The 27,291-nt window shown below is 43.6% G+C and overlaps 2 protein-coding genes across 4 annotated transcripts in view; one reads left to right on the top strand and one right to left on the bottom strand.

Moving 5' to 3' along the window:
- The window catches only part of REV3L (REV3 like, DNA directed polymerase zeta catalytic subunit), a 154,230-nt gene extending 144,398 nt beyond the window's left edge, over nt 1-9,832 (bottom strand). The window contains exon 1 of the mRNA XM_007528140.3: nt 9,428-9,832. Within this exon, the coding sequence (XP_007528202.2) occupies nt 9,428-9,566 (139 nt within the window). The 5' untranslated portion in view covers nt 9,567-9,832. The remainder of the gene's footprint in view (nt 1-9,427) is intronic.
- Nucleotides 9,833-9,930: 98 nt separating this feature from the next.
- The window catches only part of LOC132538159 (potassium/sodium hyperpolarization-activated cyclic nucleotide-gated channel 2-like), a 91,345-nt gene continuing 73,984 nt past the window's right edge, over nt 9,931-27,291 (top strand). For 2 of the 3 annotated variants that reach the window (XM_060190615.1, XM_060190614.1), the window contains exon 1: nt 9,931-10,450. In XM_060190615.1, coding sequence (XP_060046598.1) covers nt 9,931-10,450 — 520 coding nt within the window. Of the gene's footprint in view, nt 10,451-10,490; nt 10,607-27,291 lie in introns of those variants that run through there. The other variant, XR_009549614.1, reaches the window with a different exon arrangement.

Below are 27,291 nucleotides of genomic sequence, written 5' to 3'. Positions count from 1 at the left end.
AAGTCTTTTTACAATGTAAATTATATTTGTACGTTTACACTGGCCAAAAGAAGGACATTTGGAGGTATGGTTAGTTTAAAAAAGAATGACAGGAAGAAAGAGAGAGAGAGAGAGAGAGAGAGAGAGCGAGAGGGAAAGAAGGGAGGCAGGGAGGAAGGAAGGGTACATAATATATGCTGCCAGAAAAGTCACAATGCATTTTTGCATAGAAAAATAAGTCACGACTTTTCTGACAATCAGACATAGATTTTTTTCTTTATATGAAAAAATCTAAATGAGGCTTGCAAAATATGAATGCATTTCAAATCCAAGCCTGTTCCCCATCAGGAACAGTATTCCAAAATAATGATGCATTATTTTTGCAGAATACACCTGTGCTACTACCGGGCAGTCAACTCTGCAATAAGCTCAAATGGCATGTCAGCTGCACAAGGCGATACAGAAATTCAGGTCCCAGCTGCCCAGCTCTCGTCCTCCTGGCATGGCGTCGGTGGGCTGCACTTGTAATGCATGTATGCTCTTCAAAACCCAAGAAACAGGGACTCAACAGCACTCCCCAAGAAGCGGCAGCATGCTCTCTGGCTGGCTGAAGTAGGTAATAAATAGCAGTAAAGCACTTTACTTCACTTAAAAAATCAAAAGAAGCAAGTTTGTAGTTCATCGCTGTTGTTTACAGATGCCAGATTTTTGTTGGTGGTGTTTTTGAAAACCTCACTCCACCAGGGTCACCCTCCAGTGAGCCACATAAGATCAACTGGAAGTCAACAACTTAAAAACTTCTTGTAAAACTTAAACAGAACTGAGGGAGTCGGGAGGTGGCGCGGCAGGTTACGCGCACATGGCAGCAAAACACCAGCAGCGGCTATGGATCCCTGTTGGAGTGAGCGTGCCGCACCCCCACCCTCTGCTCCCCACCTGCAGGGGAGTCGGTCTCTTCACAGGCGGTGAAGCAGGTCTGCAGGTGTCTGTCTTTCTCTCCTCCTCTCTGTCTTCCCCTCCTCTCTCCATTTCTCTCTGTCCTATCCAACAACTACATCATTAACAACAATAACTGCAACAATAAAACAACAGGGACAACAAAAGGGAATAAATAAATATTTTAAAAAATAAAAATAAACAGAATGGAATCATCACTGTAGAACTGTTTATAATTACCACGACATTTTAATTTTTTATCAATTCCTGCAAACACCACATCAAAAAACTTAACTTTGAATAGGTATTACATGCACATGGTATAAAATATTCAAAATCAAGCAGAATACAAAAAAAGCTAATCTCCGTGGCCCAGGAGATGGTGCAGTGGATAAAGCATTGGTCTCTCAAGCAGGAGGTCCTGAGTTCAATCCCTGGCAGCACATGTACCAGAATGATGTCTGGTTCTTTCTCTCTTCCTATCTTTCTCGTTAGTAAGTAAGTAATTTTTTTTTTTAAAGTTAATCTCCCACATTTGTCCTGTAAATCACCAGTTTCTATTATTGGGAGGCAGTGGTTGCTACCGAAGTTTCAAATACTCTCCCAGAGATCCATATACATACACGTATATGTATTTAAATGTGGGAATATATGTATGCATCCATACACACATTTTTTTTAAAAAGCAGCTTGCATTTTAAAATACATCTTAGCCATGACACTACCTCAGTATACACAAGGTTGTCTCATTATCAGCAAGTGCCTAGAGTTCCACGGAACACGTGTGCTATAGTATATGGAAACAGTCTCGATTTACATGGAAGCCTTTCCCATCTTTTGCAGTGGCCAATAATACTGCCATGGACACTCACATATTTATCGGACATAGTAATATTTTAAAAGATAAAGCCCTAGAAATGAAATTGCTAGATCAAAATATGAATACATTTACAATTCTGAAGACAATTTTCAAGTTGCTTTCCACAAAAAATAAACTTATCAATTTATGTTCCCACCAGCAACTCTCCCCAAGTTATAGGGCCAGTCTTTCTAAGTTGACGTGGTAACAGGCATGCTTTCTTTTATTTATTTTTTTTTCTTTTAACTCACACCTTCCTTATAAGTGAAATTATGTATCTTTTCATATGAACTCACTTTCATGTTTTCTACTGGATTATTTCTTAGGATCTCTTCGTATACTCAAAAGAAAGTAGTCCTTTGGGAATGCTAGTCTATTTCTCTTTTAATTTAGGGCCTTTTCTCCTTACCCAAGAAGTCTACTTTTATGTTGCTGAAATGTAGCAATCTGGCATCAGTTCCATTTTACACTTTGAAAGGCTTTGGCACTCTTAGGTTATATTCAAAATAAATAATTCTTTTTTGTTTGTTTTTTGTCTTCCCACTTAGATTTTTAACTCATATGGAAGCCAACTTTCTATTTTTCCAGAAGACTAATTGGTTATCTCAACAGTGTTTACTAATAAGTTTTTCCCTACTGACTAGCAGAGGTTGTACCTACTATCATATACTAAGTTCTTACATATATGAGTCGATAGCTGGCTTCTGTTGCTTCACTCTACTTTACATACTTTCTGCTGTTTCACTGCTAGTCTACTTTTCAAAATATTTCAAAGTTAAAACCAGTCTATGCTATGTAAAATGCATAGCATTAAATCAGAAATTTCAGGCTTCCTTTAGTAACTGGCAGTTTCTAAATTCAATTTATATAGCCAACTTTAATACTATCATTGATGAGCCATGCATTTTAGTTGATACTTACTTGGAGCCCAAAATAAACCTCAAGCTTATTCTTGTAATCTTTCCCCTTTTATTATTTTTTTTCCACTTCTAAATCTTGTCTAGAAAACTGGCCTTTCCTTAATTTTGTAGTTTTTTTTTTTTTTTCCCAATGATAAAATCAATGCATACTCTCTGTAGAAAGTCTACAAAATCCAGGGGCCAGGCAATGGCACACCTGGTTGAGTTGAGTGTGCATGTTACCACACAAGGATCCTGGGTTCAAGCCCTGGTGTCCATCTGCACGGAATGGCGCGAATGGCAGAACAGTGCTACAGGTCTCAGCCTCTCTCTCTCTCTCGCTCTCTCTCTCTCTCTCTCTCTCTCTCTCGCTCTCTCTCGCCCTATATCCCCTTCATTGTCAATTTCTCTGTCTCTACCCAAAAATAATCATAGAATTTCAAAAAACCTGCAAAATCCAAAACATACTTCCTAGACATTCATTACTAATCTTTATACTCTGGTGCTTTTTTTTCTATCTTTTTAATAAATGACTAATTTGTAAATTGACTTTTTCACATAACATATTGACAGCATTTTATCCTTTTACTATGTATTCATCTCAACCACAATTTTTTTAAAAAATATTTATTTCCTTCTGTTGCCCTTGTAGTTTCATTGCTGTAGTTATTACTGTTGTTATTGATGTTGTCACCTTGCGCTCTGCGCCATGTGCGCTTAACCCACTGTGCTACCGCCCGACTCCCTCAACCACGATTTTAATGACACATAAATTCTGCTACATGAATATGACCAACCTATATAGCCAACTGCTGAATTTTTGATGCTATTCTCTACAGTGAGTACCATTTACTGATTAGTGCATGCAACAAGCAACGAAGTAAGCACTGACTCTGTGTGATGGTATAATGGTAAGCACAAAGGAAGGAACACAATAACAGCATTTGTGGAGGATACTGGGAGAAAGAGTCAACATACAGAAAGTTACAACTCTCATAGGCAAATGAAAGGAAGGAGCATGTACACAGCTTTGAGAGCCAATGACAGGGTAGACTTCCCTGAGGAAAGATACATCAGAGTTTAGGTGAAGAAAAAAAACAACAATGCAGGGGGGACAAGTAAAATAAGGTCGGTATGCCTGGAACATGAGTAAGTGTCAGGTATAGAGAGCATGGCTCAAGCCATGACCAGGTAGAAGGCAGTGGCCAGACCGTGCAAGACTCTGTAAGACACACAGACATCACCACGTAGCTCTGTCTTTAGCCCGATGGCAATGAAATCTACGGAAGGATTACTAAGTGGAAGGTGGTATAATCAGGTTTGCATTTTTAAAAGATCTGATTACAGTACAGAAAACAGACTGCACAGGGCCAGAATGAAAATTAGGAGGTTCTTGTGGTAAAGGCATCCACAAAACACTAGCAGTTTAGACTAGGATGGTGGTGGGTGATAAGTAAATGATTCAAAAGATAGTCAGATTTTGCTTTAAACTAAAACTATTGGGTCAGAAAGTTTGTTATAGTTTCCCAAACTGCCCTGCAAAGAACAACTTTCTCATTTGTCGATTACCTTGTACCTGTTCCTCTATCAGAAGTTGAATTCCTTTAAGATTCATTTTGAAATGACTTCATCCACACTTCCTTCACGCAGCCTTCCCTGACTCCCATTTTTGCCTCGTGGCCGGTCATTAAGCATGTTCTGTGCTGCGGCCTTTCCTTGCTTTCTGTTCTCCAATCAAAAATTTTTTACTTATGTTTATATGTTAATTATCTCTACTACATGAGCGTCTAAAGAGTGAAAGTTGTTCTTACCAATGCCACCTGAAAACAGATATCGTAGATTCCTATTAATAGTGTTCACTCAATAAAACAAAGCACATATTGCCAGATTTTCCTAGTCCCCAGATTTAAGAGGACTGCCACTTAAGCCTCTGATTTACTGATTATGATTTAAATCAAATACCAAAACTACAAATAAAATCTGTTACTCAGGGCTTCAATCGCCTACTAAATAAAGTGATTGATTTTGTCTGTATTAAACACAAAACCTCAGGGTGCTGGGCGGTGGCATGTCTTGCTGAGCACACATTTAACAATGTGCAAAGACCAGAGTTCAAGTCACCAGTCCCTGTCTGCACAGTGGAAGTTTGACTAGTGGTGTAGCAGTGCTGCAGGTGTCTCTCTTTCTCTCTGTCTCCCTTTTCCCTCTCAATCCCTCTGTCCTATCAAATAGATATAAAAAATAAATAAATAAACAGACATAAGCACTAAATCTCAACAGTTCTCCCAAAAAATTCTCTCAAATAATTATATTCAATGGGTACTATAATTATGATTATTCTAAGATGATTGGGGGGGAGACAAACAAGACTTGAAAAAAATTCTAAATTGTCTTTAATTGTATTTATTTATTTATTTAGTTATTGGCTAGAGAGCCAAAAGTTGAGAGGGTAGGGGGAGACAGAGAGACACCTACAACACTGCCTCACCACTCATGAAGCTTTCCCCCTGCAGGTGGGGACCCGGGGCTCAAACCTGGGTCCTTGTGCACTGTAACATGTGCGCCACCAACTGGCTCCCAACCAAGACTCTTGTAAGAGAAACTATTTGTATATAATTTATTGATAAATACTAGTTTTCAAACTGTATTTACCGCAAATACTAATCCACTAATTTTAAAAAATCTTATTTGGCTACTACATAAATTTATAGTGTTTTAAAATTAACAACTTCTTATGTTTCAAGCTTGATTTCACACCTAGCAACTTTGGAAGACTGGAAGATTTTCTTATAATAATCTTAAAGGCAAGCAGCTCCCTCTATAGTCTGCTTGGCCTACTTGGCTTAATTTCTTGCTCTTGTCAATATCTATCTCACTCACACGCTCCTATACACTCATCCTCTACATCTTCACAGAAAGCTTTCTGAAGGGATCTGTTTAACTCGGTGGTGAGAGAAATGAGAAAGTAGTCTAAACTCAACATGAAGTAAGTTAGACCAAATAACAGGCAAGATGTAGGATGAAGAAATTGGACAGCTTTCCAGGTCCACCTGAGTTAGAGCTTCACCGTGGAACCTTAGGACTCTATCTGAAGTGAATTCCCAGAGCAGTCAAACCCATGTTGGAACCTAAAGTACACAGTTCAATGCACAGTTATGTCAAAACAATATTCAAAACGTATTAAAAATAAGTGGAAGAAAGGAAGGAGATGACTTGTGGGTATTTTTTCTAGATAATCCTATTACTTACATGAGGAAAATTTAAGGAATTCTTCTCTCAGGAGTTAATATTCTCAGTCAGTCTGTTAGTCAGTCAGGATTCAGATTTAAAGGACACTTTTTTTACACCTCTTAAATTTCACCAACTTAAGAGTGTTTTCAATTCAAGTTACTCAATTTCTTTAACTACTCAGGATACAACCTCAAAACACAGAATAGACACAAGAAATCAACTAAACCTTATTCTAAAGCCAAAAAAATGTTTTCATGCAATCATGTAATAATATAAACCAGTGAAATTGTTTTAAGCCAGTCAGTGCAGAATTCCTAATATAAATTTGAAATGGCCACTTCACTAAGGATAGAATCCTGCTGCTGCTATTTTTCAGGACATCATTTGTTAAGCTAACTTAGAATTTCTTTTTTTCTCTCTAAACCAGTGCGAAGAATGTGCAACTTCGAAAATTAACTACTATGTAAAGACTTAAGTTTGGAGGAGGGAAACAGAAATAATGACAATGCAAAAACACTTTCATGCCTGAGACTCCAAAGCCTCAGATTCAAGCCCCTGCATCCCCCTAAGCCAGAGCTGAGCACTGCTCTAATAAACATACAAAGTATTATTTTTTATACCACTCATTTATCAGGTATTATAATTTTTCATTACTCTACCTAGTGTTTTGTAACTTTTGTTTTTTTAATTTTTTATTTAATGAGAGAGAGGGAGAGAGCCAGAGAGAAAGAACAGAGCACTGCTCGGCTCTGGCTTATAGAGGTGCTGCAGAGTGAACCTAGGTAAGATTCTTTTTGCATAACCATCATGCTGTCTCCTCAGCCCTTCCTTAACTTGCATTTTAAACAATGAATATCATCATTAAGAAGTCTAGCATTCAGATTTCTAATAAACTAGACTGAACTCATATGAAATATTTTCAACTTTCATTTTACTGGGTGGACTGAACTAGTTATCTTTGGGTAGAATTCAGAAGCAGGTGAATTTAGAATTTTTGTTTACATTTAATTAATCTAATATTACAGGAATTTCTGACATGCTAAAAATACTGGATTAAATTTTTTTCTTTTTCTTTTCTTTTATTTATTTATTGGATACAGAGAGAAATTGAGAGAAGGGAAGATAGGAAGGAGAGAAGAGAGACACCTGTAGCCCTGCTTTGTGTCTCGTGAAACTTGTCCCCAGCAGGTGGGGACTGGGGCTTGAACCTGGGTCCTTATGCATTGCAACATGTGCCCTCTACCAGATGCACCACTGCCAACCCCCCTGGATTAAATTCTAAAAGCTGTAACTTCTAAATGTGTGGCGGTAACTTCAATTTTTATTTCCTGTTGAGGAAACAAAACATTTTATGTTTGAAAATGTGATCTACCGACTACATAGCAGATGGAATTTGATAGTTCTTAACAACTTAAAGTTTGAGTTTCTCCATGCCAGAATGTTTTGCTGTGACATGACATTCTTAAAAGTCTCATTTTTTTAAATTAACAGTATACATTTCAAGGTGTTTTTCAAGGTGTATTTTTAAAGTCAGTTGGGTTTTAGATATCCAGGAGAGAAAAAAAATTTTTTTCTTAGAACAGCTCACATATCTTTATTACACTTGAAACACAAAAGTATATCATACTGCTTACATTTTAAAGAATACTTTTTCATACAAGAGTAAAATGCATTTAATCCCACCAACAAAACTATGCTACAAAGCTTGAAAATCACTCAGTACGCATATTTAATAATTTATGCAAAGAAAAAAATAACAAAACTATGTGTAGAAAAGTAACCCAAATCACACAAATACACAGAAATGCCACAGTGAATCGTTTCTATAGGCACGTCGTTTTATAATCTGGAGATCTGACTGGAGAGAGCTCTATTAATGTATCTTACTCTTCCTCTGCACCTGATGTGAGAACAAACAGTATATTACACTGACATTCCAATTAGAAACAAAGACAGCACCACTATATTCAAGGGGGGGGGGTCTTTCCTTCAAACACTTTATTGCTTCTATTTACCAGTTTCCAAGATTTCAGTTATTAGTATCTCAAAGAAATTTAATAGCACCTGAATTCCCCAGCTTACAAAGGTTCACATCATCAAAATCTTTTTCACAGCTTTAAGAAAGAATAATCCACCAAATTCCACCAACACTGAGATTTTTTTTTTTTTCCAACAAAAGAGAATTCACATGAAAAGATAACTGCTTGGAAGAAGAGGCTGTGTGTTTGGAGACTGTTTTTCCTGGCAGTCCACCGAAACTGACTGTAGGTAATAAGATGAATGGTGATTAGGGCGAAGAGCATCAAGTGGGAAATGCTATCTGAAATCCCACAGGGCAATAAATACATCGCTAGAGGTAAAAGCATCCCTTTCTGGGAGAAGCAGCCCCCATTACCCCGGGCAGGCAGTTCAAAGCATGTAGAAAAGCAACACAATTACAAGCACCGTGTAAACATGGACCACTATCCTTTTCCTATTATGAATTTAAAAAAAAAATCCCCCTAGAGTTTTTGAAAATATAGCTTCTGTCACAGCTGCCTCCCCCACCCCACCCCATGTGTCTAAATACCCCCCCCCCGCGCTTCTCTTTAAAGTACACGTGGATTTGAAACGCAGTCTTACAACCTAGTAGAAGGACGTTTTTAAACACTTACGTCGCAGGGCTTATAGCTGTGGTCCCTTAAAGAAAAAAAAAAGTCACCTATTTGGTGGGACGCCACCATAAAAATATATATATATAAAATAAAATTTAAAAAACCTATTTCCTCCTCCTTCCAGGGGAATCACATTTCCTCCAAAACCTTGCACCTGAGCAGGGAAGCCCGGGGTCCCCCTGACTCTGAAGCCTCCGGAGTCACGACCCGCACCCAGGGTCCCATCAACCCGGAAGGTGCTGCGGCCCCACAGCCCGCACCCAGGGACGACCCGCACCCAGGGACGACCCGCAGCCAGGGACCCATCAAGGGGGAAGGTGCTCCGGCCCCGCGGCACCTCCCGGAAGGCGCAAAGGCAGCCGCGGGCGAGCAGAAGCCGGGCGGCGCAGCTGACGACACAGGCTGACACTCGCCCTCTCCCGCTACAGCCCTTTCCAGAAAGGGGGACACCGGGGGAGCTGCGGGAGGCCTGCGGCTGGCCGGGGGGAGTGGCCACCGGAGACCCAGGCCTCGGACCCCCCGGTCCACGTCCTCGCAGCAGCCGGCCCACCCTTCCCGCACCCGCGACCCGCCGGTGCGGATCCAGCCGCCCCCCGCAGCCGCGCGCGCGGTGTCAACACTCGCCGCCCCCCGCCGCCTCCCCGCGCCCGCGGACCCCCATTTCCGCGCCGGCTGTCACGCGCGGGAGGACGAGGCGGGGAGGGCGGAGGAGAGGGAAGCCGCGATCGGCCGCGGCGGCCGGGCACCAGGGGCCGGCGGAGTGTGCGCGTGTGCGCGGCGGGGAGGGCGGGGAGGGCGCCCCGCCGGCTCCGGCTCCCGCTCCGGCTCCCGCTCCAGCTCCCCGCGCGCCCCCCGCGCGCCCCGCTTACCTGCCGGGGTCGCTCCGAAGACTCGCACCACCGGCACCTTCTTGACAGGGGCCCGGGTGAGGGGCGACTGGCAGATATCCAGCCCCTGCAGCGGGCTGGCCATGTAGTAGTCGGCGGTGACGATCCGCACTGAAAACATGTTCGCCGCCGCCGCCGCCACCGCCCCCTCCGCCTCCTCTTCTCCAGCGACGCGGCAGCGGCAGCGGCAGCGGCAGCAGCGAGCGCCCGGCGGCGGCGGCGGTTCCTTCCGCAACGGCGGCGTCCCCTCCCCTCCTCCGCGCGTCCCCTCCCCTGACACACGGACACCGCGAGCGGCGGCGGGCGGGGCGGTGTGAACGCTGCTGCCGCCGCCGCCTCAGGAGCACCCGGCGACCGGCAGCCGGAGAGAAAGCCTCGCGCTCTGGCCGACGCCGCTGCTGGAGCTGCCGCCGCTGCCGCTGCCGCTGCCGCCGCCGCCGGGGATCACACGGGCTCCTCGGTCCCAGGCTGCAGCTCTTGTTGCCATGATGATGATGTCACGGACGCAACCACCGGGGGAGGGGAGAAGGGGTGTGTGCGAGCGCGTGGGGCGCAGGGAGGGCTGCGAGCGGCCGGGGGAGGGGAGGGGAGGGGAGGGAAGCGGAGCGGGGCGGGCGCCCCCAGCGGGACCCTGCAAGGTATTTTCTCCACCACCGCCGCCCCCGCAAACCCGCCGGGACCCAGCTCGCGGGGACACGCCGGCGGGAAGCCGGGCCCGCGCCCCGGCTATCGATGACTCGGCGTGCGGGCACGGCTACCTGAGCGTGGGGCAGTGCAGGGGGCAGAGGAGCGCCGATGTCATGGATGGGCGGGGACGGGGAGCGGGGGGAGACTGGGAACAAGACGGACTTGGGGGGCGAGGAGGGGAAGCCAGTGTTCAAGGCCCTGTGGATGGCTGGGAGGGGTCGGCCGGAGCTGCGGCGGCGTGGGAGCTCGCTTCGCCGACCGCCATTTCACGTCCTGCAAAGGAGGCGGGGGACAGCGGCGGAGCCGGCTTTTCACAAGGTAAGAAAGCCCGCCCGCGGGGTGGGGGCGGGGCGGGGCGGGGCGGGGCGGGGGGAGGAGGGCGGCGGAGCGAGGCGACGCGCAGATCTCGTGCGGCTGCGGCCTCGCGGGACGGGCGGGGCGGGGCGGCGCGCGGACACAGCGGGCCCTTCTCAGGTAACGAGGCGACCGAGCGCGCGGCCCGGGGGCGGTGCGAGGGGCGGGGGCGGGGGCGGGGGCGCGTGCGAGCGCGGGCGCGGGCGGCAGCCTATAAAAGGGCCGCCCCGGCGCTCCCCGCCCCGGAGTGTGGCGGGAGCCGCCGAGCCCCCGCCTTCCCTGTGCTGCAGTCTCTACGCTCGGCCGCTTAATGAGATTTATTCACGCTCCACACTGCTGCTCGATGCCAAAGGGTTGGCAGAACCTTGTGCATAGGGGTTTCCCACCACGGTGTTTTCTTTTCTCTTCTCTCGCCCCCCCCATCCCCGTCCTTAATGGATCCTTTCTTAGTCTCCCACTCGGGCTGGTGGGCTGTGTCCCGGGCGCGTGTGACCCTGTGTCCATGTCAGGACGTGTCAGCTCCGGCTGGCCGCGCGCCTCCCCTCCATGCAGGATGCCCAGGCTTTCAGAGAAAATTCCAGCTCACGACCGTCGCTGGGGGGTGGACCCCTTGTGTGTTACTCATTAACAGGTCGCCTGAGGCTTTGCTGCCCACAGGCCTAAAAGCAAAAGGGGGGGAGGGGGAAAATCTTCAAACAACTTTATGGGGGGAGGGTAAAAGGAGAGAGAGACGGGGGTGGGGAGGAGGAGGAGCGGGGAGGCAGAGATAGGAGGGCAGTTTTGGAATGGGGGAGGAAAAAAGAGGGCGTAAGTAGAGTACCAGCTGCTGCCAGCTTGGCCATTATATTTGAAACCTGATTTTTTTTTTTTTTTTTTTTTTGGTCTGACTCCCTTACTAATACTGGGCGTGACCTTGGACAAATAATGTGATTGCTTTCGACCTCATTCATGAGTGGAGACTGTCACGTAACATAAAAGTGGCTTCCAAACCAAAGGAAAAAATTGAGCAGGAAGAGAAACCGTGGTTTCCAGTTCAAAATAGGTCACTGAAATAAGATTTGGGGGAGGGGGGAAGTCATGTTCTTCTAGCTGAATTAGAGATGATTCTGGGACAGACCAGAGCTCCCATTCCTTCTCTCCTGACTGTCAGCACTTAGTAGGTGGAGGTCAGGGGGTTTCTGGAAACCAAACTGGGGGGGGGGGCCCTGCACGGTATGCATGCCCTGGAGCATTGCCTGATGCCCAATATGGGACCTTCCTGGGTGGCAGTGGTGACAAGCTGGTCCATATTGAGTACTGACATCTGCAGAGTGCCTGCATGCTGCTCTCAACCACCTGCTCACTTCTGTCCCTTTAGTCCAGAAGCAGTGACTCCTGGACTTGCCACCAGGGCTCTCTCCCTTGTCTTCCTGCCTAAAGCCTAATAAACCTTGTCTGGGAATATATTGCTGGTCTTTTGTGAAATTCTGTTGCTTAAGCACATAAGAACCTGGAGTCGGTAACAATTCTTTCACACTTTTTTAAAAAAATATATTTATTTCAGTAGAAATGGAGAAATCAATAGGGGGTGGGGAGATAGAAACAGATAGCTGCAGCACTGCTTCACCACATGTGAAGCTGTCCCCTTGTGGGGGGGGGGGGGCTAAGGGGTTTGAACCCACGTCCTTGTGCATTGTAGCACGTGCACTCAACCAGGTGTGTCACCACCTGGCCATCCACACTTAACTTTATGCAAGTACACTTTAATGGTTAGTGGGGTGCTATATATTTGAAGTGATGTGAGAGCCTCCTTTGGAACCACTGTGGTTCTTCAAATAGGACAAGAAGATTCAACGAGACCTACAACTAGTAAGAAGCTGTCTAGAAATCGCATAACGTAATTTCAGTAAGAATTTATGCTTCAAGACATTTTGAGGCTGGGCGCCAGGTAGTGGCACACCTGGTTGAGCATATGTGACAGTGCACAAGGACCAGGATTCAAGCCCCTGGTCCCCACCTGCAGGGGGAAATCTTTGCAAGTGGTGAAGAAGGGCTGCAGGTGTCTATTTCTCTCCTTCGTCTTCCCCACGCCCCTTGATCTCTGGCTGTCTCTATTCCAATAAATAAAAATAATAAAAATTTTAAAAGACATTTGAGACTAGTCACCACTCTGAATCAGTGTGCAGTTTTCAACTGTAGAGCAAGATTTTAAATACAGGTGGCAAGATTTCTACTAATATACTGGTAATTACTTAAAAACATTTTCAAGAAACAAAAAACTATTTTAAAAGGCAATGCAGCTGGCTCACCTGGTAGAGTTTATGAGCCCTGACCATCACATATGAGTGCCTGCAAGGTGGAGCCTCAAAGCAGAGGAGCAGTGTCTCTCTGTCTCTCCCTTTCTGTCTATATCTCCATCTTCTATCTAGAAGGGGTGAAAATATCAATAGCTAACAGGAATGATTGAGTCATGCAGGCACTGAACCCCACTGGTAACTTTGGTGGCAAAAAAAAAAAGTTAGAAAAGTGATTGAAAAATAAGAGTACTGTATTGAAAAGCATCCTCTGGTAATAACAAAGACACGCGACACCAGCGACTGGTGGTAGTCTCTGACAGTAGAGTCCCCTCCCCCCAGACACACATTTTAACCTCGACTAAATCCTGTTTATTGGAAGGAGGCATGGCAATCAGTGTTTTCAACCCTGTTCATCATGATGGATTATATAAATTATAAATTATATAAAATTGAGAATCCTCGTGGTAGGTTATAATCAAGTGCACCCATAACTTTAATATTATGCTAGTTCTAGCTAAGAAAAAGGAAAAAACATTGAATTCACAGATTAACTTTCTAGAAGAGAATCTCTTTGCTTTTACGTGTTGGATCAACATAATTTACTTCGAGAAAAAGCAGCTACCATCCAAAGCCTCCTAGAACTCCATGGAAAAAAATATTTACTCTTGCAGATACATACTTGGAGTCTGAAATTAGAAAACTGTGCTCATTGCATGTAACTGAAAGCTGATGTTCAAATTAAAAAATTGACAACCTATTTTTTAAAAAAAAAATTTTTATCTTTATTTATTTATTGGATAGATGGTCAGAAATCGAGAGGGAAGGGAGGGATAGAGAGACACCTGCAGCCCTGCTTCACCACTTGTGAAGTTTTCCCCCTACAGGTGGGGACCAGGGGCTCGAACCTGGGTCCTTGCGCATTGTAACGTGTGCGCTCAACCAGGTGCGCCACCACCCGACCCCTGACAACCCTTCTTAATCACTATCAAATAAGTTCATAAATAAACTTTTCCCCCTAACAAGCTATGGAATTTTCAGTTAAAGAATAGAACATTTAATCTATCATTTATCATCTAAATGAGTTTGAGTAGTTTTGTCAAGTTAGATTTTTTGTTTGTTTGTTTGTTTGTTTTTTAATCTGGGGAATGGATATTCCTGGGTTTTTGTTGTTTAATTTGAAAAAAAAAAAATTTTTTTTTTCCCTTAGAGTACTGATTGATATCTCTGACTTGTTGTTTTTGGATCAAGACAGAAATTGACAGGGGAGGGGGAGCTAGAATAAGAAAAAGATATGGGCAGCTCTGCTTCACCACACATGAAGCATCCCTCCTTTGGGTGGGGACCAGGGGCTTGCAGCTGAGTGCCCCCAAATGAAAATATGCTCCATTGCCTAGCCTCCAGACACACATCCTTTTGTGTGTGTAAGCCTCACTTTACTGAAGTCCCATTCCATTCCCATGGTCAGGTTGGCTACCTCTGCCCTGTCCTTTCATTTTGCTTCCCTGCTCCTTTTGGTAACCATAACATCTCACAATCTAAGTCATTATTGTTATGAATTGTTAGTGAATATTTCTTTTTCCTGCTTACTTAATAGTTGTTCTCTTATAAATCTTTGCTACCTCTAGGTGGACTCCTGCAGTAGTCACTCGATTAGTCTCTTGCCTCATTCTCCTCCAAACCTGTTTTCCACACTACTCCAAAGATGACTAATTACTTAAAATTTAAATCATGATCTACAGTGTAAAAAAAAAAATGTATTGTATACAAACTTTATAACTTGATCCAGATATCCAGCTTAGGCCCACTTCACGTTCTTTTCCATTTGTCCTCTAGCATCACTGAAGTACTTGGGGTTTCCTCACTTATCACATTCTTTTTTGAGAATGCATCAGATCTCTGTGTATTTGCCTTCGTAATTCAAATCTCTCCCCCTTGTCTCCTGTCAAAATTCCTACTCATCTTTCAGGCTGCAGCTAAAATTCCACTTCCCTTGTAAAGGTTTCCCGATTTCCCCAAGCAAATTTAGGTGTTCTTTTTTAGGCTTCCACTATTCTTAGTACTTATATCTGTTATAATTCGTTGTCTTACTGTAGCTATTTGTTTTTATCTATTGTTCCAGTAGAATCTAATCTGCAAAGAAAAAAACAAAGACTGTTTATAATACAGTCGCTCCAAGTCTAATCTAACCTAGAATATGTATGTCTTCAACAGTTATTGATTCAAAGAGATCTACTTATGGGCTGGATTGCAGTGTACCCAGTTGACCACACATATTAAAAGGACCCAGGTTCAAACCCCCAGCCCCCACCTTCAGGGAAAGGCTTCACAAGCTGTGAAGCAATGTTGCAAGTGTTTCTTTTTCTCTCTCCCTGTCTTCCCCTACCTTCTTGATTCTCTGTCTCTATCCAATAAATAAATAAAAGATTTTAAAGATCTACTTACAACTGTTGCTACAACCTTACCACCACACATCTGCTTCACAGATTAGAAAGCTGAGACCCAGTGAAATGAAGCTATATAGTGAGAACCATGTTGTCTACACTCCAGACCTATTTTACTTTGATACAGTGGATACTCATCAGAGAAGCATCTAGATATTGGTCTCCTCTGTTTTGGGAAACAGCTTGCCTTCCTGGTGTCTCTCCACTCATCTCTAACCTAGGGGAAAGGCCGATGGGTAGAGTGATTTGACAAGGTTCCTAATTTTTTCGTTATTCAATTATTTGATTGCTTTTGTTTGTCTTTTGATAAATTCAGTGAAAATTCAAGACAAACTGTTCATTATCTCATCTCTTTCTCTTTGCTTCATTGGACTTGGTTTTCTTTTCTTTCTTCCTTTCTATTTTTTTTTTTTAAAGAATTTATTCATTCATGAGAGACAGGAGGAGAGAGAAAGAACCAAACATCACTCTGGTACATGTGCTGCCAGGGATTGAACTCAGGACCTCAAGCTTGAGAGCCCAATGCTTTATCCACTGCGCCACCTCCCGGACCATATGGACTTGGTTTTCTTAACTACTGTAGGGTTGAAAGTGTGATGCATTTAACCCAGTGCTGCTCAACCAGGGTAATTTTGTCTCCCCACAGTCCAGGGACTACTTGGCTAAATGTATGAACACATTTTTTATGACTCTATCTAAAGGTATCTAGTAGGGAAGTGTCCAGGGTTACAGGTAAAGATCTTATAATGCACAGGGCCACCTTCACAGCAGAAAGCAGTATCTTTTCCAAAGTATGAGTGATTTAAAACAATCCTTATCTTGGCCTCTGAGGGGGCACAGTGGATAAAGCCTTGCACTAGTCAAGCATGAGGTTTCCAAGTTCGATCCCTGGCATTGCAAATGCCTCAGAAAGTCTCTGGTTCTCTTACTCTTCTCTTTCTCATAAATAGATAAATTTTTAGAATTAAGCAAATAAAGTGGTCCAGAAGGTGGCGCAGTGGATAAAGTGGATAAAGAAATCGAACTCTCAAGCATGAGGTTCTGAGTTCAATCCCTGGTAGCACATGTACCAGAGTGATGTCTGGGCTCTTTCTCTCTCCTCCTATGTTTCTCATTAATAAATAAAATATTTAAAAAAAAAAAAAGAATTAAGTAAATAAAATCCTCATCCAGTCTAAGGGAAAATTTTAGCTATTCCTTAATCCAGTTGCTTGTCTCAGAAACCATGATAAAAGAGAAACTTGTTACCTCCCAGAAGGGATTTGGAAGTCCTGGGTGAGTACGGCAAACTCTTAAGCAATTGCTATTAATTCTATCCATGTGCTCCCATAAAGCTATTAATGCTCCCATAAAGACGTCATACAGATTCCCTGATTCACTCACAGTGCTTACCTGGTTATTAAAAAAGAAAAAGAAAAAAGATCTAAAGTTGTGCTGTTTGATTGATTGATTAATAATAAATTACTTTTGGCTAAAATAACAGGGCTCCTTTGTTTTAGGGGGAAGCAAATTAATTGTGTGGCAAGAGCTGAATTTCTCTCCATTCTTATCTTTTTAACTAATCTGCTCAGTTACTGAGAGAGAAAAGAAATTTTGTAAAACAATCCTCAGCTCTCGTGTACCAAAACTTGGCAGTAATAGTTTTAAGGGAAAGACTAATGAGCCTATAAATTAAAGATGATATTTGAAGAACAAAAAGAAAAGCCTTCAGAAAAGAATAATATGAAGACTGGCGCTTGAGCTCTCCAGGATCCCCTGTTAGATTTTGTCTCCAGGACTGATACTGAAGCATTTCCAGTGGTTTATGGCCCGGCAGGAAGAAAGCCAAAGCAGAGAGCAGATTAGATCAAATTCCCGATTTCTGCGGTCAAGGTGCACAATCTCAGAAGCAAGATGTCCGTCCAGAGCAGAGCAGTGTATCTCTGAATAGTTCTCTCTGGCCACAAAGTTCTCATTACATGATTTTGTTTGCTCCCTCCCCACCACCACCAGGATTATCCTGGGGCTCAGTGCCAGCACGACAAATCCACCATGCCCGGCAGCCATTTATTTATTTTCTGTTTGTATTTGCTAGGACAGAAAGAAATTGAGAGAGGAACCCACAATGACCCTGGGTCCATGCTCCCAGAGGGATGGAGAATGGGAAAGCTATCGGGAGGGGGTGGGATATGGAGATTGGGTGGTGGGAATTGTGTGGAGTTGTACCCCTCCTACCCTATGGATTTGTTAATTTATCCTTTCTTAAATAAAAATAAGTAAATAAATAAATTGAGAGAGGAGGGAATCAGGTGGTAGCACAGTGGGTTAAGCGCACTGGCGCAAAGTGCAAGGATGGGGTAAGGATCCCGGTTCGACCCCCACCCCCCACCTGCAGGGGAGTCGCTTCACAAGTGGTGAAGCAGGTCTGCAGGTGTCTATCTTTCTCTCCCCGTCTCTGTCTTCCCCTCCTCTCTCCATTTCTCTCTGTCCTATCCAACAATGACAACATCAATAACAACAACAGTAATAACTACAACAATAAAACAAGGGCAACAAAAGGTAATAAATAGATATTTTAAAAAAAGAAATTGAGAGAGGAGGGGTAGATAAAAGAGGGAAAGAGAAAGATAGACACCTGTGTACCTGCTTCACTGCTCATGAAGCCACAGTTTAAATCACATTCCAAGAAAACTCCACTAATAATCTTCATTATTAACAGGGAACTCTCCTGGACTTAGTCCTTATCTAATATACTCACTGTTTTCTGTTTTTGTTTATTTTTAAATTTACTTATTATTGGATAAAGAGAGAAAAGGAAGGGGAGCTAGAGCGAGGAAAAGAGTCAGAAAGACACCTGCAGCCCTGTTTCACCACTTGTGAAATTTTCCCCTGCAGGTGGGAGGACCAGGGGCTTGAACCTGGGTCCTTGCGTACTGTAATGTAAGCACTTACCCAGGTGTGCCACCACCTGGCCCCTAACATACTCATTCTAAAGGCTAAAGAAAACTTTATTCTCATATATGTACATACAGACCAGTCCTTATATATATTTTTTTCTCAATAAAATTCATGTTTCTGGGGCCTGGCGGTAGCACACCGGGATTAGTGCGCACAGTACTAAATGCAAGGACCTGTGCAAGGATCCTGGTCTACCTATTGTGGGGTCAATTCACAAGCGGTGAAGCAGGTCTACAGCTGTCTTTCACTCCCTTTGTCTTCCCCTCCCCTCTCAATTTCTCTCTGTCCTATCCTATAGAGGAAAAAAAAGGTCACCAGGAGCACTGAATTCCTAGTGTTGGCTCTGAGCACCAGCGATAACCCTGAAGGCAAAAAAAAAAAGTGTAATTTCTCACTATTAAAAAAATAATAGGGTGGAGGGTAGATAGCATAATGGTTATGTAAAGAGACTCTCGTGCCTGAGGAGGCTCCAAAGCCCCAAGTTCAATCCCCTGCACCACCATAAGCCAGAGCTGAACAGTGCTCTGGTAAAAACAAACAAAACAGAAGAAAAACATTAATCCCTCCTAATAAAAAAATAAGTCAATAAACAAAAAGGTGTGGAATAAATAACTATTTTAAGAATTCATGTTGCCAATCTTCATTGGTGTATCACATGAGAAATTTCTGTCCTCTCACCTTGAAATATAATGCTACAGTCATTATATGGGTCAGCAGTGACTGTGGTTCTCTAACAACGCTCTTTTACATTTTTATTTATTTATTATTGGATAGAGACGGAGCTTGAGAAAGGAGAGGAGGAGTGAGTGAGGAGGAGAGACAGAGAAACACCTGCAGCCCTGCTTTACCACTCAGGAAACTTCCCCCTTGTAGGTGGGGACCAACGGCTTGAACTTTGGTCTTTGCACACCGTAATGTGTGCACTCAACCAGGGAACACCACCTTCTAGCATTACTTTCCTTTTTTCTTTCTTTCTCTTTCCTTCCTTCCTTCCTTTTTTTTTAAATTTTTTTTTAATTTGAGCATTCCCTTTTGTTGCCATTATTTTTTTTTTAATTGTTGTAGTTATTATTGTCGTTATTGAATAGGACAGAGAGAAATGGAAAGAGGAGGGGAAGACGGCGGGGGGAGGGGGGAGAGAAAGATAAGACACCTGCAGACCTGCTTCATGGCTCGACCCGGGATCCTTACACCCTCCTTGCGCTTTGCACCATGTGCACTTAGCCTGCTGCACTACTGCCGGACTCCCCCTTCCTTCCTTTTTAACCTATACACCACTCAGCTCTTATGGTGATGCGGGGGATTGAACCTAAGACTTGTGAACCTTAGGCATGAAAGTGTTTTTTTGCATAATCATCATATCACCCCAATATAATTTTAAAAAATCACTTTAGGAGCCAGGTGGTGTCACCCCTGGTTGAGTGCACATGCTACTATGCACAAGAACCTGGGTTCAATCCCCAGCCCTCACCTACAGGGGGGCAGCTTCAGAAGCAGTGAAGCAGGTCTGCAGGTGTCTTTCTCTCCCCCTCTGTCTTCCCCTTCTCTCTTGATTTTTCTTTGTCCTATCCAACAACAATAACAGCAGTGGCAACTGCAACAGTAACAACAAAAGAAACAAAATGGAAAAAATGGCCTCCGGGAGCAGTGGATTTATAGGGCAGGCACCGAGCCCCAGTGATGACCCTGGAAGCAGGGGAAGGGGAAAGTATATTTAGGATTGGGAAGATAGCATAATGGTTACACAGATTTTCATGCGTGAGGCTCTCCGACCCAGAATTCAATCCCCAGCACCACCATAAGCTAGAGCTAAGTAGTACTCTGGGAAAAAAAAAAAATTAAGTGTTTAATTCTAAAGTTTATATTGTCTTAGTGTTTTAACTCCTTGTTAATATCTGCAAAATGCTACGATAAGATGTTGTGGGTGGTTAGAAATAAGGTGAGGCCTGACTGTGAGCTGAAAGATTACGTGACAGTGACCACCCGACAGTTCCTCTTTTTCCTGCACAAATACAGAAATAAGTTGCCTTTATTCGCTGCCTGTACCGTTCGATCATCGAATGGTGTTCAGTTAGCTGTTTCTACATGACTTGGATTAAACATGCATGCTGTTTTCTGAGACAGATGATGCTATTCTGATGGCATTGGAAACAATAATTTCATCTTGTTGAAGGTAGAAAGAGGCTCTCTGTGTAAAGGTCACCCTGTCAGTAGCTAGCATGCTACCTTGTCTTTTCAGGATTATAAGAAAACTTTTCTATGTGTGTGTTTTCCACATGAAAAAAAAATTAAAGAAAGAGAGAGAGTGTGGCTGGTACCGGCTTACCTGGTTGAGTGCACACATTACCAGGTACGAGGACCCAGCTTCAGGCCTCTGTTCCCTGCCTGCCGGAGAGAAACAATATGAGCAGAGAAACAGATCTACAGATGTCTTTTTCCCTGCCCTCTCAGTCTCTTTCTATCTTATCAGAGAAAGTGAGAAAGAGAGGAGGAGGAGAAGAAGAGGAAGGAAAAGAAGAGAAAGAGGGAGAGGCAGAAAAGAAGGGAGGGTGGAATGAACGAATAAGACACCTGCAGATTTGCTTCACTGCTTGTGGCAGCCTCCCCCTGCAGATGGGGAGCAGGGACTCAAACTAGTGTTTGGTATTAACTCTTAAACAGAAGGGACTCAAAAGAACTTAAGAATTGTTGTATACTTCTTCAGACTTAAAGGTAATCCTCCTGTCAATCCCTTTATTCTTTCTTTTTTTTTTTTTTTTTTAAGCATAGTTCACACTGATTCTGTGAAGTGCCTGTTAAGTTCTTGTTTTCATGTTTGCTAGCCCAAATTGGCTTCAGGGACTCACCATAAAACAAACAATAAACTCTAATTGATGCTATATATATGTTCTGAAACACATGTAGATAACCAGGTAGAGAGTGTTAGCTAGCTAGAAATACAAACTTAGCATAGCAGTTCTCAAAGTAATACACTACGGGCTGGGCTGGTTTGGAGAGAGTGCTGTTCTGCCATGCATGCAATCCATGTTCAAACTTCTTGTTGTTGTTAATGAGATATAAATATTTATCTTATGAAACTAGAGCAATATCAGTCATGTTGTATCAAGGATTGAACCCAAGGCCTCATGCATATAAAGCATACATTTTATCCACTAATAATTATAGCCACCTCCCTAGCTATAATTATTTTTTATATAAATTGTGCATGAATCTAGTGGATTGTTGGAAAAGTCATGATACATTTTCCCATAGAAAATTGGGAAAAGTGACATTTCTGACAACCCAGTATCTTTCTTTTGACAAATGAGGATTTAGGACAAAGCTGAAAGGAAATATAAAGTGTGTGGCTAGTTCTTATCTCCCCGTGTTTCTCACCTTATGGTGGCATTATGAAAATACACTGTGGCTAAAAACTTGAGTCTGTTTGGAAGGAAAGCAATTCCATTCAATGTCAATATCTACAGTTAAATTTCTCAAAAAATAAACTGTCAGGAATAAAGGCAAACCCAGCGTCTGCACTGAGAGACTGTGAAAGGCTAGCAGCATTTCCATGTTGTTAGAGACTGTCTTCTGTAGCAACAGCGATAAACAGCAAGGGCAACAAAAGTGAAAAAAATGGCTTCCAGGAGCAGTGGATTCGTAGTGCAGGCACTGAGCCCCAGCAATAACCCTGAAGGCAAACAAATAAAAGTCTTTAAAAAACAAAACAAAACTTCTGTAATAAAGGAAGCTTTGGTGCTGTGGTCTCTCTCTCTTCTTGATCTAAAAAAAAAAAAATGAAGCAATGCATACAAAATGCAAATTCTTAGGCCATACCCTAGATTTACTGGATATGAAACTCAAGTAGTGGGACCCAGTAATCTGACTGTTAGTAAATCCTATAGTGATTTTTTTTTTTGCTTTTTACTATTTTAAGATTTAAAATATTTTATTATTTTAATAATTTTATTTGTTATTAACAGTTTGTTAAAAGATTATGATTGCGATATTTTGCCGGGCTAGCGTCTCGGGAGAACCAAGCTCCTGGCGGCAGCAATACAAATCTTTATTCATGCGGGCGCCCCAGGGTCGGATGTGAGTGCAGCGGGTTAAGCCACGTAGAGCCCCCGCAGAGCCAGCCGCAGTGTCCAGCGGAGCAAGGTCCAGCGTCCGCCTCCCGGTCTGCATGCCAGACCTCCTCTAGGTCGGACCGGGAAGAGAAACCAGAAACGGAAGTGGCTTTTATAATACCCTAAGTGGGAGGGGCTGGAAAGGGTAGGGGCTTCCCTAGCAACGGTTGCCAGGGATTCAGTTGGCGGGAATTAGCAATACCCTGTGGGAATTTAGGAGGGAGACCTTTAATCATTTATAAGACAAAGCAGAAGATTGGTATGTAGGCAAATGGGCAGCTCATACTAGCATGGACATAGGGTGGTCTGTGGGCCCTGCCAAGCTCAACCACATCTGCACAATTTCCCAACAATATTTAGTTCTTTTTTTTTTTTTTAAATATGTATTTATCCCTTTTTGTTGCCCTTGTTTTATTGTTGTTGTTATTGATGTCGTTGTTGTTGGATAGAACAGAGAGAAATGGAGAGAGGAGTGGAAGACAGAGAGGGGGAGAGAAAGACAGACACCTGCAGACCTGCTTCACCGCCTGTCAAGTGACTCCCCTGCAGGTGGGGAGCCGGGGGCTTGAACTGGGATCCTTCTGCCAGTCCTTAACCCGCTGCGCCACCACCGGACTCCCAGTTTTTTTTTTAATATTTTATTTATTTATTAATGAGAAAGATAGGAGGAGAGAGAAAGAACTAGCATCATTCTGGCACATGTGCTGCCGGGGATCAAACTCAGGACTTCATGCTTGAGAGTCCAAAGCTTTATCACTGTGCTACCTCCCAGACCACACAAATATTTAGTTCTACACAACACTCACCACCAAAGTTCTGTGTTCCCCTCTATCAAAGATAACCACAATTCTCACAAGTTTTACAGTTTTCTTACTTCTGTTTGGTTGGAGTTTTTTTGTTTGTTTGCTTTTGCTTTTTGGCAAGTTCATATAAATTGCATCTCTAGATTCCACATATGAGTGGAAGCACCTGGTAGTTGTCTTCATTTCTTAGTTCGCTAAACATAATCACCTCCAGACCTCCAGTTCCAGCGTTTTGTCCCAAAGGACACAATATCACCTTGTTTGTTTGTTCGTTTACTCCAGAGTTATCACTGGGGTTGGGTGCCTGCACTATAAATCCACTGCTCCTGGACGCCATTTTTTTTTTCCATTTTGTTGCCCATTTTGTTATTGTTGTTGTCGAGAGGGAAAGGGGAAAAGAAAGACACCTACAGGTGGGGGCCAGGGACTCGAACCTGGGTCCTTCTGTATTATAACGTGTGTTGAACCAGGTGCACCACCACCACCAGGCCCCTTCCCATAACTTCTTTAGCCATGTGTTGATGGGCATTTAGGCTGCTTCCACTCTTTGGCTATTGAGAATAATGCAGCTATGAGCTCCTATAGTGATTCTGATGCATCTGATAGTTTGAGAAGCATTGTGGAGGTGAGGGTGGGGTTGGTTAATAGGCTACCCAGTAGGCACTAATTTTAAAGAGTGTACACTTTACCATGTGCTGGGGTACAGGCCCCCAACTACAACATGGGAACACCTGCATAGGGAAACTTCACCAGTAGAGAAACACTGTCATGGCATCTCTGTTCTCTGTCTCTGTCTGTTTATCCTCTTTCCAGAAAAAAAAAAAAAAAAAAAAAAAAGCCCATCAGGAGCAGTGGACTTGCAGGTACAGAGCCCAGCAATAACCCTGGTGGGGGACTAAAAAGCAATATTGGGGTAGATATGAAGATATGTGAGTGACATGTACGATAATGAACTGCCCCTGCGGCTCCAGACAGACTATGACCCACATAGTCAACGACTGCCACCTCTCCAGATTCAAAGGAGGTCTCGAAACTTTACATCAGGCTCAACCTGACGCTGTTGACTGGCTACGGAAGAAGGGCAAACGCTAGAAGAAGAAGATTACTATTACATAAAGAAACTCGGGGGCGGGGTGATAGCACAGCGGGAAGCGCAAAGGACAGGTGAGAGGATCCTGGTTCGAGCTCCAGGCTTCCCACCTGCGGGGGTGGGGTGGGGGGGGGGAGTGTCTTTACACAAGTGGTGAAGCAGGTCTGCAGGTGTCTATCTTTCTCTCCCCCTCTCTGTCTTCCCCTCCACTCTCAATTTCTCTCTATCCTATCCGGCAACAAAAATGGAGCAGTGGATTTGTAGTACAGGCACCGAGCCCCAACAATAAACCTGGAGGCAAGAGAGAGAGAGAGAGAGAAAGGAAGAAACTCCCAGAAAAGTGGAATATAGAAAATGCACTTCTGAAGTAGGTGAAGCGATCAAAGGGACTGAGAATAGTTCAGCACCATCACAGAAGGAAAAGTTTTAAACTATGAAATAATCTAATATCAGGTGCTGAGGCCAAGGTGAATGAATAAAGGCAGAGCTAAAGCTTTAGACTGAACCATAAGAAGGTTTTGATCTTGGTTGAATACAAATGGTACAACAGCTAGAGGGGTAACTCGTCTGGTAGAGCACTGAACTTGGCGTGCCTGACTTAGCTGATTCCACCCCCAGCACTGCATGTGTCAGGGTAGTGCTCTGATTGCTATCTCATGTGAAGCTCTCTCTCTCTCTTTCTTTCTCTCATATGTAATAAAATAAACCTTTAAGAGGGAGAGAGAGAAAGAGAGAGAGAGAGAGAGAGGGAAGTTGTACAGAACATCAAGAATAAGTGGCCCAGGAGATGGGATAATGGTTAAAGCACTGGACTCTCAAGCATGAGATCTTGAGTTCCATCCTTGGCATTGCATGTGCCAGAGTGGTGTTCTGGTTCTCTTTCTCCTCTCTTTGTCTGGTATAAATAAATAAATAAATAAATAAATAATGTGGTAAGAAAGCCGAGACAAATAAGCAATGTAGGAGTGCAAGAAAGTACACAAGGTCAGCACTGAGCTAATTCAGTTGACTTATTTGTGAACAGCAGTAAAGCACAGTGACTCAAGGTAGCAATTATTATTAAATCTCACATCTCTGGGTGGGTTGGTTGATATCAGCTGTGCTGGCTCATGTTTCTGCAAACCTACTGGGGCCTTTCTAGACTGACTAGACTGGACTCTCCCTTACCCACCACCCTTCTCCTGGGACTATCTGGCTTGCGCGGGTATGTATTTCTTACAGAAATGGAAGAAGAGCTTTCAGAAACATCCAAGACCTGTTCAGGCCTAGCCTCCCAGCTGATGCACTGACTACTCTGCCTCCCGCTGGCTAGATCAGGTGGTGTGGCCATGTCTGCCTGAATGGGGTAGGGAAGCAACTCACCTCCTCACAAAAAACTGCAAAGCAGCTTGGCAAAGAGTCTGGATTCTTAGAGGAGTGAAGAATTGGGATTCATCGTGGACATGATCTGAGCATGCTCAAAAGTTGAAGAAGAATGTGTTGAATGAAAAGAAAAGGGTGGAAGGAGACGATAGTAATAGGCCCAAGAAGTAACCTTTGCAAACAGTAAGGACAGTTCTGGGAATGAAAAGAAGGACACGTGATAGAATTAAGTCTAGCAAATTAAATTTTGGAATGCCCTGTCAGATTTGAGCTGCAGGTATACACTGAATACTTTTTTTTTTTTTGGTATTAAGTATGTTCTATGCAAGATTTGCTAGGCTCTCAGTACACAACTAGTTTTCATGTATTAATATTCAAAATGCATTTTATTTCTTCTTCCCCTTTTTCTTCTCACTTCTCCTTCTCTTTGTTCTTCGTTCTTATTTATTTTTTTGCCACCAGTATTTTTGCTGGGGCTCGGTGCCTGAACAATGAATATAGTGATCCTTCCTGGAAGCCATATTTTTCTTTTCTTTTTATTTGATAAGACAGAAATTAAAAGGTGAGGGCTAGATAGAGAAAGAGAAAAACTTGTAGCACTGCTTCACGGCTTGTGAAGCTTCCCCCTTGCAGATGGGGATGGAGTCTTGAACCTGAGTCCTTGCACATGGTAACATGTGTCCTCAACCAGGTGTGTCATCAGCTGGTGCCCATGTCTTAAGTATTTCTATTTTTTTAATTATTATTCTCTCTCTTTCTTCTGCCACCAAGGTTATTGCTGGGGCCTGATGCTGGCACTATGAATCCACAGCTCCTAAGGGCTTCCCCTCCCCCATTTTTATTGGATAGGACAGAGAGAGAAATTCAGAGAGGAGGGGGAGATAGAAAGGGATAAAGAAAGAGAGACACCTTCACACTTGCTTCACTGCTTGTAAAGCATCTCCCTTCTAGGTGGGGAGCTGAGGGCTCAAACCCAAATGTTTGTGCAGGACCTTGTGCTTAGTACTATGTGTGCTTAACCAGGTATGCCACCACTCAGCCCCCCCTCCCCCGTAAGTATTTCTATAATGTAATATTTGGGGCATACTTATACTGAAATAATAATTCCTGTGTTTAAAATTCAGATTTAAATCAAGATCCTGTTTCTATCTGGCCTATGTTGAATGAATACATTTGAAATAAATCTATGGTGAGGCAAACTACAAAGGGATAGACAGCTGGGAATTTAATCCTGGAAAAAGTGGGAGAACAGCTGCTGTAGATGCCGTGTGTCTGAAGGGTTTGCAGAGCAGTCGTGAAGGCCCATTTCACAACAGGCAGCATGGATTTTTCTTGGATTAAGTCAGCAGTAACGTTTAACTGCTAGGAAGTTGTAGTAGTGACCTAGCTCCCTGGTGCAGGCAGCCACCGTGGTGTGACTTTAGCAGGAGAAGCCTAGGCAGGAAACTGGGCATGACTGAGATGGATAGGATCTAGGTTGTCTGAGCGAAACAGAAAGGCAAACGAGGAGACAAAAAGTGAGGAAACACAGAGGTGAAAAGTTCACAGAGAACAAACAAAACTTACAGTCTTGAAAGAATAGTTGTTTGTGATCATGGGGTTAAAAATTCAATGTCCAGATGACCTCACCAATGTGTCCCAGAGCCCTGCCCCACTAGAGAAAGATAGAAACAGGCTGGGGGTATAGATCTACCTGCCAACGCCCATGCCCAGCAGAGAAGCAATTACAGAAGCCAGACCTCCCACCTTCTACACCCCAAAAAGAATTTTGGCCCATACTCCCAGTG

The sequence above is a fragment of the Erinaceus europaeus genome, chromosome 4, assembly GCF_950295315.1.
Source record: "Erinaceus europaeus chromosome 4, mEriEur2.1, whole genome shotgun sequence".
In the NCBI taxonomy this organism is placed as follows: domain Eukaryota; kingdom Metazoa; phylum Chordata; class Mammalia; order Eulipotyphla; family Erinaceidae; genus Erinaceus; species Erinaceus europaeus.
Note: the sequence above shows the minus strand (reverse complement) of the source record. Positions and strands in the feature narration are given on the sequence as shown.